Source organism: Nycticebus coucang, chromosome 4, assembly GCF_027406575.1.
Source record: "Nycticebus coucang isolate mNycCou1 chromosome 4, mNycCou1.pri, whole genome shotgun sequence".
Classification (NCBI taxonomy): domain Eukaryota; kingdom Metazoa; phylum Chordata; class Mammalia; order Primates; family Lorisidae; genus Nycticebus; species Nycticebus coucang.
This window is the reverse complement of record NC_069783.1, coordinates 8,593,806-8,607,079: the sequence shown is the minus strand read 5'-3', so window position 1 is coordinate 8,607,079 and position 13,274 is coordinate 8,593,806. Positions and strand designations below refer to the sequence as shown.

The window sequence follows — 13,274 nt, the reverse complement described above, 5'->3', positions numbered from 1 at the left end:
TCAGTCTGGTCTTAAACTCCTGAGCTCAAGCAATCTACCCACCTCTGCCTCCCAGAGTACTAGGATTACAGGTGTGAGCCACTGCGCTGGGCCTCTCTTTGATTAATTTTTATTTTGGCCTTGGGCTGTTGGGTCCTATGCAATAACCTACTTGGATCAAGACCAACTCAACATAAGACAGCACAATCACTCATGATTAGAGAAAGAAAAAAAGACTTTACAGTTCCAAGTCAAGTAAAATCCAAGAGTACTAAGTAAAATTTCATTTGAAATACTGAAAACTTAGAGCTCTTCTCTAATAAACTTGATTTTCAAGAATTCTAAAAAAAATTTAAAAATTACCATATTTTAAGTAGAAGCCTGCAGCTACAGGCATGATCTCACCAGTTAGGGTTATAGGGCAATATCAGACTGCTTTGGCTCAAATTGTGTCACCCTAAGCGAGTTACTTCATCTCTTAGCAACCAAACCCTCCTCTGTAAAAGTGGGTAACAGTGGTGTCTGACCTTACAAGGCTGAAATGAGATAATATACTACACTGTGTATCATAATGCCTGATACAGTGTTCAAGAACTGTAAGTTATGGGCGGCACCTGTGGCTCAGTCGGTAGGGCGCCGGCCCCATATACCGAGGGTGGCGGGTTCAAACCCAGCCTCAACCAAACTGCAACCAAAAATTAGCTGGGCGTTGTGGCGGGTGCCTGTAGTCCCAGCTACTCGGGAGGCTGAGGCAAGAGAATCGCTTAAGCCCAGGAATTAGAGGTTGCTGTGACCTGTGTGACGCCACGGCACTCTACCCGAGGGCCATAAAGTGAGACTCTGTCTCTACAAAAAAAAAAAGAACTGTAAGTTATTATTATGTTCCTCTACCTTTCCTAATACCTATGCTAATGGGCTTTCTCCTTCACCAAAAAAAAAAAAAAAACAAAAAAAACCTATTACATTGCACAGTAGATATATTTGGATAAAATTAATTTTTATTTAATATTCCTTTAAAATATCTTTTAAAAAAAGTTTTCATGTCTATAAAAGTCAAGCTGAAACCTAACGTATTTCAAAAATAATTTCAATAGAAGTTGGAATACAATTTATCTTATTTTATTAAGTTATATTCAGGCAGCTTTTTGTTTTTTTTTTGTGACAGAGCCTTAAGCTGTCACCCTGGGTAGAGTGCTGTGCATCACAGCTCGTAGCTCATAGCAACCTCCAACTCCTGCCTCTGCCTCCCAAGTAGCTGAGATTACAGGTGCCTGCCACAACGCCTGGCTATTTCTTGGTTGCAGCCGTCATTGTTGTTTTGGTGAGCCTAGGCCGGATTTGAACCTGCCAGCTCAGGTGTATGTGGCTGGCGCCTCAGCTGCTTGAGCCACAGGCACCAAGCCAATTTCAGGCAGTTTAATAATGAGTCATTAATAAACTTAATGACTTAATTTTACTTAATTTTAAATTTTTGTTTGTTTGTGTTTTTTATAAGAGACAGAGTCTCAGTTTGTTGCCCTCAGTAGAGTGCCGTGGCATCACACCTCACAGCAACCTGCAACTCCTGGGCTTAGGCAATTCTCTTGCCTCAGCCTCCTGAGTAGCTGAGACCACAGGCACCCACCACAATGCCCGGCTATTTTTTGTTGCAGTTTGGCCAGGGCCGGATTGGAACCCATCACCCTTGGTATATGGGGCCGGTGCCCTACTCACTGAGCCACAGGCGTCGCCTGTGTTTGTTTTTTTGAGACAGAGTCTCACCATGTCGCCCTGGCATCACAGCTCACAGCAACCTCCAGCTCTTCAGCTTAAGGGATTCTCTTGCCTCGGCCTCCTGAGTAGCTGGGACTACAGGCACTGGCTACAACACTGGGCTAGTTTTTCTATTTTTAGTAGAGACAGGGTCTCAATTTTGCTCAGGCTGGTCTTGAACTCCTGGCCAGTACTTAATGTTTTTAATGGACCCCACACCACTGCCACAATCTCCTTAAGAGGACCTTGAAAAAACATGAGTCCTCTTAAGGAGAGGCGGCGCCTATGGCTCAGTGTATAAGGCGCCAGCCCCATATACTGAGGGTGGCCGGTTCAAACCCAGCCCTGGCCAAACTGCAACAAAAAAATAGCCGGGTGTTGTGGCGGGTGCCTGTAGTCCCAGCTACTCAGGAGGCTGAGGCAAGAGAATCGCCTAAGCCCAAGGAGTTGGAGGTTGTTGTGAGCTGTGACGCCACAGCACTCTACCGAGGGTTAATAAGTGAGACTCTGTCTCAAAAAAAAAAAAAAAGAGACATGAGTAATACTACACTTAAGTTATTATAAAAAAAAAAATCCTTTAGAAAGGGGAAAGTTAGTGCCTTTGTTTGTTTTTGTTGTTTTTAGAAAAGGTAACTACCTACTACACTCAAGGAAATAGGTATCTTTTTTTTTTTTTTCCTTGAGTCTCACTTCTGTTGCCCAGGCTAGACTGCCTTGGTATCAACCTAACTCATATCAACCTCAAACTCCTGAGCTCAAGTGGTCCTCCTGCCTCAGCCTCCTGAGTAGCTGGGACTACAGGTGCCTGCCACAACTCTTGTCTAATTTTTTCTATTATTAGTAGAGATGTGGTCTCCATCCTGCTCAAGTTGGTCTCTAACTCCTGAGCCCAAGGGATTTTCCCCTTTGGCCTCCCAGAGTGCTAGGATTACAGGAGTGAGCCACCACACCCAGCCGAAACAGGTAACTTTTTAGAGCAACAGAATCAAATCAGAACAACAGAAGGAAATCATTGAAGAAATCAGAATTTACATATTAACAGTCCAAGTTTCCTATCTCTCCCACTAGTGTTTGTTCATTTAAAGAAACTCCCATTTTATTTTTACAGAAATATGTCATTTCTCAAGTGTACTAGTTGAGGACGTCAAAATTAAACATTACCTTTTGCTGTGATCTGGCTCTGGATGCTCAACATCTGACTTTACTGTTGAAGACCTTCTCTCTCTTGGAACCTTATATATTAACATACGTGAAAAGAATTTAGTTCTTATCTAGAATAGTTCATCCAAAGACACAGCCTTTTGTTTTTTAGTAAACTTGATCATTCATTTATCTACTGGTTGCCTATCAAACATCAGGCTCTGGGGACACACGAGGAATACCACACGGTGAATAAGGACGACAGTGCAGTGTCTGCCCTCAAGGAGGTTATAATCTGCTCACCAATCTGGCTGATATGTAAAAAGCGACTGTCCCTGAGTTGTCAAATAAACTCAGGGCATCACAAATTTTGTCATTGAAGTGTGGGTTTCATCTCTTAAAAGAAATATCTCTGCCCTGGTTTTACCCATTTACCTACATAATACAATAGAAAAGCTGCTGAAAACACAGCTGGGCTCTTCCTACCTCCCCACTGCTCATTCCTACTAATTCCTACTTCAGATCAAATGCAGAAGCAAAAGGAACAGCCATGTTACATTCTTTTCTTACCAGATCTAAATGCTGGCTTTATATGATAATGTCTTTGGATTCTTTGGGATTCATCTATCCATTACCTGAAGGTCAAATCTAACTGAGTTTGTTCTACTTCTTCTGTGATTTCTCTTTTGTTTATCTATTTATTTATTTTTTTGCAAGGGAAGTAAAAGGTGGGCAAACAATACTGAGTGTCCCGTGAACATGAACCCGAGACTTACTCCCCACATGCACTCTAAAATGACCCAGACACTTGAAAACAGTTTTCAGCACCTGGGAGACTTTCTATTCCTACATTCTTGTCTCACCACTAAGGACAAAATTAATTGTTTCATGTATTAACAATGTGCTCTTAAAGCTTTACCAAAGTTATTGCGTAACACTGACTGATGCTTACAACTAAAGAACTGAAACAATAATGCAGTTCCTTTAAAAAATACCTTTACCCCATCACAAGAAGCCTGATAAATTAAGTATAACTAAAATTTCACCCTTCATCAACAGATAGAAGGATTTAGCTCTGCTTGAGATGCGAAATGCATTTAGGACAGTTTATTTAAAACATATACATGTGAGTGCGCGTACACACATACCCCTGACCACTATAAACTAATTTTATTATACTAATCTTTCTGACACTAAACTTGTTGTTTTTCTCATTCTCAAAAGTTTCAGTCAAAAATATGTAATTTTCATGTTCATCATACAACATGAAAAAAATGTAAAGTCATAATTAACACCCCAGGAACTTACAGATTTCACATTGATTAAGTCAATAAAACAAACCATTAAGAACTAATATACAATAAATTCTACTTCAAAGGAAGACTTTGTGTCTATGCTTCCCAGGCAAGGGTTTCTTCTAGCATCATTAGTTATTATACAAGTTTCTGTTCACATTCAAAGAAAAAAAAAACCCTTACTTCAATCTCTCAACAAGCGCGACACACAGCATCGTTCCAAGAAATAAATATTTTGCTTAGTTACCACCCTAATTTTGATAATCAAACCATCCTTTTGAGCTTTTTTCCTCTTTATTTCTTACATTCAGGAAAAAGCACAGTGCCAAAATGTGAGACAAGACAAGCAATTGGTGAATCTAAGTAAAGGTATTTAGGAGCTGAACATCCTATTATTTTAAGTTTTCTGTAGGTTTCAAAGTTTCCCCAAAAAAGGCAGCAAAAATAAACTGTAATATATATACATATATTATGTTCACAAGTAGAAACTGTTATTAAGAACCTTCTGGGAATCTTGAAAAGTTCCTGTCTTTATGAAAGTAGTGATCACAATACAATGGTTACATATAGTTACAAACAGCAGTAATGAGACAAAGCCACCTGGGAAAGTAGTGCTTCAGCTCCATCTGCTTTAAACAGTATCCCAAACTCTTAACAGCCATCCCCAAGTATCTGCTACTGGTAGAAGGAAGGTTGCCAAAGTGGACACAGGAACGAAGCAGACAGCCTGCTTGCTGAAAAGATGCCGGCCCCCTTTGGTGTGAACCAGACCAGGGTAAAACTCCAGCCACACACATCCTAGTTGTGTGACCTGAGGATAAGAAGTCCCACACGCACTGGCAACACGATGAGCACAGTGCAGGTCACCAGTGAATGGCAGCTAATATTATTAGGACAACTGTGGCAATGCTGAGACAGACCAGTGTCATCTCCAGATAATAAAAACCATGTAAAACTCCACGCAGATCACAGATTATATTTAACTAAGACTAATCCAAGCCTCTAGAAACAACCAACAAAATATATCCTGATTTGAGAACTAAAAGTCCCAGACGAGAGAATAAGTTTTTTTCTTTTAATGCCTCCTACAATTGAACCAAATCAAAGGCTCTGTAATTTCATTTAAGGAACAGGAAATCAACCTGACAACACAGGAATAAAGGTTAGAGCACAGGTCACTCAGCCCTGTCCACTTTTCATGGCCCCTAAGACCTCCTTCAGTAAAACATTCAAACCTAGTAAGGCACACCTGCCATCTTTTATGGCAGCTTCACCTTTCAGATGGAGCCGGAGCAACTGGCTACTTCACATGTTTTAAAAACAACCCTTTGATTCTATGATCCTAGATTTTTAGCTTTGAACTACAGTAAGTCAAAGTACTCATTAAACTATTTATAGCCACTACAGAAGCAACTTGTATTATGTTCTACCAGCAAGTGACTGTTTTATATGCTGCTGAATCAAGTGTCTCTGAGACTGCAAAGGGCTCGGCAGGGCAGGCAACCGACCTTGTAATAGTCATAGAGCAGGCCCAGGGCAGCCGCGCTGTCTTCATCACCGTTGATGCTCATCATGGCTTTGGTTGCTGCAGTGAGAGGGTTTTCCAGGAAAGATTTCCAGGCTTCATCCTCACTAGTGTAGGAGCGCCGCTGTGGATAGAGCGCTTCATTCTGAAGAACCAATACAGGCCGTTTGCTTCAGAGAAATTAAAAAAAAAAAACAAACCCAAAACGTCAGATCTTTCTTTTTTTTTCTGTGAGACAGAGTCTTACTATGTTACCCTCAGTAGAGTGCTGTGGAGTCACAGCTCACAGCAACCTCTTAACTCTTGGGCTTAACAATTCTCTTGCCTCAGCCTCCCAAGTAGCTGGGACGACAGGCACCCAGCTACAATGCCCGGCTATTTTTTGTTGTAGTTGTCATTGTTGTTTAGCAGGCCCAGGCCTGGCTTGAACCCACCAGCCTCAGTGTATGTGGCCCATACGGTAACCACTGAGCTATGGGCACTGGGCCCAGACTTTTCTATTGCAAGACCTCACAGCTAATTTTTAAAGAACCAAACAACCAATTTTTTGACATTGCCATAAAACACCTTGTTGTTTCATCAGTGACCCCATGAAGGCAAATTAAGACAAGACCAAAGACGGGTGGTGCCTGTGGCTCAACGGAGTAAGGTGCTGGCCCCATGTGCCGGAGGTGGGTTCAAACCCAGCCCTGGCCAAAAAAAAAAAACTGCTAAAAAAAAGACGAGACCAAAGACAATCCACATTAGATGCAGACCAGTGGGTCCCCTAGTAAGACAGAAGGTATTTAGGCAGCCAGGGAACTTGCAGTTAACTTACACATGGAACCTAGGATACAATATACGATTAAAACAAAATAAAATCATCCCCAAGAAAATGCTATTCAAACTCTTTACATAAACAAACACAGACAAACAAACACAGTTAAGGCAAAACAGAACATTTATTTTCTTCAAATACACAAAGAGAACTGCACCCTCTTCGGAAGAGTATATAAAGTTCATCCTGCTGCTATAGTTACTTCCCTCTTTCTCCTTGGATGCCATGCCTTAAAAAACTGCCTTAAAAAATTTCCTACCTAAAAACAGGGAGGAGAAAGGAGGGGCAGAAAGAGAAGGGATACTTCATTTAATCCTTGGGGGTATATGAGAAAGTTAGACTATTCTAGTGATTACCAGGAGATTGAGGGTGGAATGCGGCCAAAGGGGACTGTAAATCAATAAAGAGGCATAATTTTCTGGCATGGGTGTAAACTGTTTATCTTACACATAAACACTTAAGAATCTATAATAATAAATGAAGCCACTGAACAAAAAGAGTTTAAAAAAAAATAGGTGGGAAAATCTGTTATTAAAAAAGCTTTTCTAATTTTCTACCCTTGTCAAGAACTGTTTGACTTTAACACTGTAGTTTAGTAGCAAAAATCCAGAAAAATCGATGGCAATCTTAGTGAAGCATTATAGAAGATTTAATTTAAAAGATTAAAGCAAACATTACTGATTCCAAAAACCTGAAATGTAAACAGTCTCAATGGCTGTTCCGTTAGCACTATTCATAAGTCAATAAAGCGAAAAAATGGAACAATGACTCTAGCAAAACAAAGCAGTCTTCTTAAAAGAAGAAAAAATGAATTTCAAATGGTTGGAACTACTTGAGTTATCATTATTCTAAGAAGCAAATTTAAAGATCGGTTCTCATTGCAACATACTAATGAAATATGTAAATGGCCTAAAGGTGACCTACCTATTTTAAAAGTGAATGTAGAAAGGCTGATTATCTTTTCAAGTAATCAACAAGGTTAGGGTTTGGCCATCACCCAGGCCCTTTAAAAAGAGATACAGATGTAGAAAAAGTAGAACATCTTCAAAAGACAGGGGAAAAAAATCCAAAACCTTTATTTATCCCCGGTCATCGTTAAGTATTAATTCAGAACCTAAAATCCTGGCTTACATTTGGTAAGAAAAGAAGTCTTTAGATGGTGTATTATTTTAACACAAAACAAACACAAAAGGTTTTTCAAAGGAAACAGTTTGTTGAAGAATGGAGATAAGTTTGTACAAATCTAGAATTTAAAAAAAAAAAGAAAGAAAGAAATATACAAAGTGGCTTTACCTGAGCCATCAGGGCCAGAATATTAACAGCTACTGAACCAGTGGTACCTTGGGGTGATTTACTGGTGCATTGCTAAGCCAGAAGACTATGACAGTACTTGGCTCATTCAATTCCCGTAATGCTAGTTTTTCAGCTTCCCTTCTTCTCTCACTGCAACTCAAATTTGTACAAGCAACAGAAAATAAATATTTTTCGAATGGTTTTATGTCTGGGATCACCTGAAGGTGTTCCGTATTTCCAAAGTGTGCCTTAGGCCAAAATGTTAGCTTTGGAAATTTTGCCTTATCTAAGAACGCCAAGAAACACAAAACCAGCTCCCTTTCTTAGTCTACTTCCTCATGACAGTAGGAAGTAGGCTGTAGTCCATAAAGGTTCATCTTTACTTTCAGGTGAGCCCTGAACCTTTCATCAATAATCTCTTTTGAAACGTATTCTATGCAATAATTTAACAGCATATTCTACAACCAAAAGACACTCCATACATAATGCCTAATCTTCCCATCCAGAAAAGAGCACACTTGAGACGATCCTTAACACATAATTATGAAACTAGGAGGGGTACTTATCTGCCCTGGATTTACTGACCTGAAATACTCAGATTGAGTTGGTGTCCTTTCTTTCTTTTTTTTTTTCTTTGAGATTTTTATTTTGGAACAATTTTATATTTACAGAAAAACTTCAAAGAAGATACAGATAATGTCCCTCGTCTAAATTCCTTTCATGTCTTACATTATCATATCTTACATTACCACCTTAATATTTGTCAAAGTATTTTCTGTAATCACTAACCTAGACAGGCATATTATTTTGCACAGTACTTTCTAGTTTATCACCCTGATTTCGAAGTTTCATCCTCTGATACTCCCGAGCATTAAAAACAGTAATCTGTAATTACCATCAATGATGCAAGTGGCAAAATAACTCCTACAGCAGTTTTCTCATCCAGCCAGGGAAAAGAAGATGCCAAGACACGGGGGCTCTTCAACTTTCCCCTAAATCTCTCTGCTCTGAAGTTCTAGCAGGTCTCCGAGTGACAAGATAGCACGACAACAGATTACCTGGAGAAGTCTACGGGTCCAGCCAAGGAGTGCGTCTCAAAGAGATCCATTAGACCAAGTGGGCAAAAGCGATCCGGGGAGGCAGGGAGGGTCCCGAGCGGAGTCCGCAGCCCCTGGCCGGCGGGCCGCCCCAGTCTCTCCCTGCACCCTGAGGAGCGCGCCCGACCGTGGGAGGAGGAAGAGGAGGGAGGTGTGCTCTCCAGTGTCGGGTTTCCCAAGGCCAGAGCCTCCCCGGAGGCTCCGACCGAACAAAGAGGCGGGAGTGCAGTTAGGCAGAGGCCACCGAGGCGAAGAGCCGACCGCCGGACGACCCCTGCCCGCTCAGCGCCCGCGCCGCCGCACCTGCCGGACTGGCCCGGCCTCCCGAGCCCGCGCCGCGCTCGCTCCCGACAGGTGCGGCCGGCCGGGAGGCAGCAGGCAGAGGCCCCTCGGCCCGGCCCCCCGCGGCGACGGACTCCGGCGCCCGCGCTTCACTCACTTGTCGTATTCCTGTGTCATCGCGCTCGCTCGCCGCTGCCGGGCCGCAGAACTGGACTTTCGAGTTGGGACAGTACACCCGATCCGGGGGGAGGAGGCGGCGGCTGGCGGCGGGTCCGGAGCGGCGGCCCCGACGGGTTGGGTTCGCTTTTCTCGCTCTGAGCCGGCTCCGCGCGGGCTGCGCGCACTGGGCGCCGGGCTCGGCCGCCCATTGGCTGGCTGAGCTCCGAAAGGGGGAGGGGCCTCAGAACGAAGAGGCCAGCCCGCACCCCCTGATTGGCCAGCGAGCGGGGCGCCGGGGCGGGAACCAAGGTGCGGAGCCGCGCGGGTGCGTGCTCCGCGAGGCGGCGCTCAGCGTGGCTGCGATGCGGCCAGCGTGACCGGCTCGCGGCCTTCAGCGCCTGCCCTGCCTGGGCTTGGCTGCCCGCGCTCCGCTGCCTAGGGGTGGGACGCGCACCCGTAGCCCTCCGCGACTCTCGGTGCGGGCACCAAGACGTCCCCGCTCGCGCACCTGGGGCGGCGCGCTCTGTGGAGTCTCCGCTGCCTTGCGGTCTCTCAGGCCCTCGGCGGCTGCAGGGATAGAGCCCCAGCGACCGACCGCCCGTATCCTCAGGTCTTTCGGTGTCAGGTGCGCCGCGCTACCAAAGTACCCTCCGGGCAAGGGTTGTCGGGGGTCCGCGACGGATCTTTTCACTTCCTACTTGTCCCTTCAGTCACCCCTTGAGTACCGCAGCTTTCCCCCCAAAGTATATCTCCGAAATTGGCTGTCTGGTTTTAGAATTTCTGGCTCATCCATCTGGTGCTGTTCACTATGTGACAGTCACTAGAAATTTGCTGCAGCCTCCTAAATCACTGTTTTCACCACGGAGTGGTGGTGCCAGCCTCGCGGAGCCGCCTTCCTTAAAGCCCGCCCCGCCTCCCCTTCAGCCCCTCAGGCCCCTTCGGCGGTGTCACCTCTCTTGCCACTGCTTCCATTCATTTCCATCCCGAATGACCCAAATTGTCCTTTCTGAGCTGGAGCTCCGTTCTTTTCCAGGGGCTGCGGACTTATTCAGAGAGACCTAACCAGATGCCAGGCACCGTCCTAGATGCTGGGGGATAGGACAGTAAACGCGAAAGACAAATTTCCTTGCCTTCATGGAGCATCCCAGTTGGGGTAACAGGCAATAAAGTAAATAAATTATATGGCAGGTTCTGTGGCAGAAAATATAGCCGAGGAGGCAGATGGGGAGACTGGGTGGAGCGGGCTTTCAGCCTTGCAGGTACTTGGGAGTGACTGGGGCGGGCAGAGGCACAGCCAAGCGAGGTGGGGGCGCCAGCGTGGCTGGAGGGCAGAGAGGGAATGGGCGCAGGGGAGCAAATTTTGCAAGGCCTTGCGGGCTTCTGCAAGGAAGGCTTTTACTCTCGGTGAGGGGGACGCACTGGAGGGACTAGAGTAGGGCAGTGACATGATCTCACTTGTGTTTTATAGTAATAGTCTGGTTGCTGTGTGGAAAGGACCAGGTAAGAATGACTGACTGCCATAATGTAGGCAAAAGAGAATAGTAGCGCCAGACAGGTGGTAGAGAAGTGGAGGGAAGTTGAATTCTGTATATATTCTGAAGGTAGAACCAACAGGATTTCCTGCAAATTGGAAATGGGTGTAGGAGAAAGAATCAAAGATGACCACAGGGTTTCCAGCTGAGCAACTGTAGGGAATGATTTGCCATTCCCTGAAAGAGGAAGACTGCAGGCAGGTGCAGAAGGTTTGAAGGGAGCAGGAGTCCGTCTGGAATGTGCTAAGCTCAAGATGTACGAGGGAGCACAGTGGATGGTCAGGGGCACTGTTGGAAGTCAGATGGGAGTGCATAGGAAAAATCTGAGCTGAAGCTCCACTTCTGGGCATCATCCACATCCAGATGTAAGGTAAGGCCTCAAGATGGGATGAATCTCTACAGCAGTAAGGACAGAAAGAGGAGGCGTCCTGGAGCCTCCAGTACAGAGGGGCTGGGAGGGAGTAGAGCCAGCAGAAGAGACAGAAAGGGGGCGTGTCCAAGCCAAGTAAAGAGATGAGTAAGGAGTGGCCCTCCCACAGCGCCAGCAGCCTAGCCCTGCTGTTCTCTGTCCTCTGTGCTCCAAGAGAGCCTTACTTCTCACCACCCTCCCTGGGGTCTGTCCTCTAACCCCAGGAGCACTGCAGGAGCCATGCAGCCTGTTCTGTTTTCTTATGTACTAATTTTCTGCTTAAATAAATTATATCTGAAAAGTGAGCTAATTTAAGAAAGATACCAATAATGACACAGCTGGTCCATAGATGTGATGCCATCAGGGTGGTGCTGATTGATTGATATTGGAACAGTGACCCTTTGCTTTTCCTCTTCTGATAGCCCATCTCCACAATGTGGCAGGGGAGACCTTCGCAGAACACAGATTTCATGTCACTGTGTTATGCTCACAATCAAGTCCAAACTCATGAGCATGGTGTATAATTAACAACTGATCATCCCATGCCAGCCTGTAGGACCATCCTGCTCACACCCCAGAGTCACTCCAGCTTTCCCTGCTCCTCCCCTCTGTGCTTGGCAGACTCTACTCAACTTCTAGACTTTGCACTTTCTTCCTGGTTGCCTTCGTCCCTCCAGCGATCAGAATATCCTGGCCCACATCACCCCATCACCACTTTTACCACATTCTGTTTGTTCTGTGCTTTCTTGTCTGTTTCTACCATAGTGTGAGTGTTTCCAAGGAGGGCAGCAATTGGACCACTTTTTTTTTTTGCAGCTTTTGGCCGGGGCTGGGTTTGAACGCGCCACCTCTGGCATATGGGGCCAGCGCCCTACCCCTTTGAGCCACAGGTGCCACCCCGGGACCACTTTCATTTTAATCGCCCCCCCCCCTCCGTGCCCGGTCATGTGCATGGAAGACAGCCAGCAAATGTTTACTGAGTGGATACAATCCTCACCGTGTTCTGCAGACATGCACTGAAAGCCTTGGTGCCTGATACATGGTTGGCACAAAAGAAATAGGAGATGAATGAAGAAACATCAAATCATAAAACCAAAAACAAGAACAGGAAGGGCCCGAGGTTATTAGATGGTAGATGTAGTAATCAAAAACGTTGGGTCTATTTTGTAAATTTGAATATAGAACTGTTTAGTTTGTCTCTAATACTCTCTAAAACAAAATCTGAGCTGTTGGGAATAACCTTTTTTTTTTAGTTATAAAAATAATACATGCTCATAGTTAAAGAAGAAGCAAAAGAGAAAGAAGGGGCTTAGGAAAGGGACAAAGAAAGGAAGGAAAAAAGGACTTTTAGCCGTACAATAAGATGCAGAGTCCAAACAGTCTTCCCCTGCTCCATCCCCAGTCCCTCACCCCTAGATAACCACTGTTAATCATCTTTGTGAATCTTTCCAGATATTTTCTGGGTATACACAAACATGTATATTCTCCTCCACAAAAGGGATTGTACTATGCACTATCCTGCCCAGAGTGCTTATTTTCACTTCCTGTGTCTTAAGTGTTCTCCATGTCATCACATAGAAATCTACACAGTATTTCTTTGAATGGATACATAATGACTAGATTCTATCAGCAATTCTTTTTTTCTCATTTTTCCATAATTACAAATATTCACAGTGAACAGCCCTCTAACCACATTGTTGCACACTTAATCAAGTATAGCCATAGGGTAAATTCCTGGAGTTGGAGTTACTGGGAAAAAGGTATGCACAGTCGCAATTTTTATGGATCTTGCCAGATTGTTTTCCAAAAGGCTGCCCCTATTTAGCCTCCTTCCAATGTGCCACACCCTGAACACCCAGGGGCGCTATCAAAGTTTGCTAGTCTATTAGATACAAAATAGCGTCTCATTGTTTTGACTTGCTTTTGTAAAAAAGAGTTATGAGTGAGGCTTTGCATCTTTTTTGGCAATAACCTTTTTAACCTCAAGGATGAAG

General features: G+C 44.5%; 1 protein-coding gene across 2 annotated transcripts in view; it reads right to left on the bottom strand.

Annotated features, from left to right (window-relative positions):
* The window catches only part of GRHL1 (grainyhead like transcription factor 1), a 60,529-nt gene extending 51,033 nt beyond the window's left edge, over positions 1–9,496 (bottom strand). Inside the window, exons 1-3 of one of the 2 annotated variants that reach the window (XM_053589686.1) lie at positions 9,338–9,496; positions 5,675–5,861; positions 2,893–2,963 (exon numbers count right to left, since the gene is read on the bottom strand). In XM_053589686.1, the coding sequence (XP_053445661.1) occupies positions 2,893–2,963; positions 5,675–5,861; positions 9,338–9,357 (278 nt within the window). In that variant the 5' untranslated portion in view covers positions 9,358–9,496. The other variant, XM_053589685.1, reaches the window with a different exon arrangement.
* Positions 9,497–13,274: the final 3,778 nt, after the last annotated feature.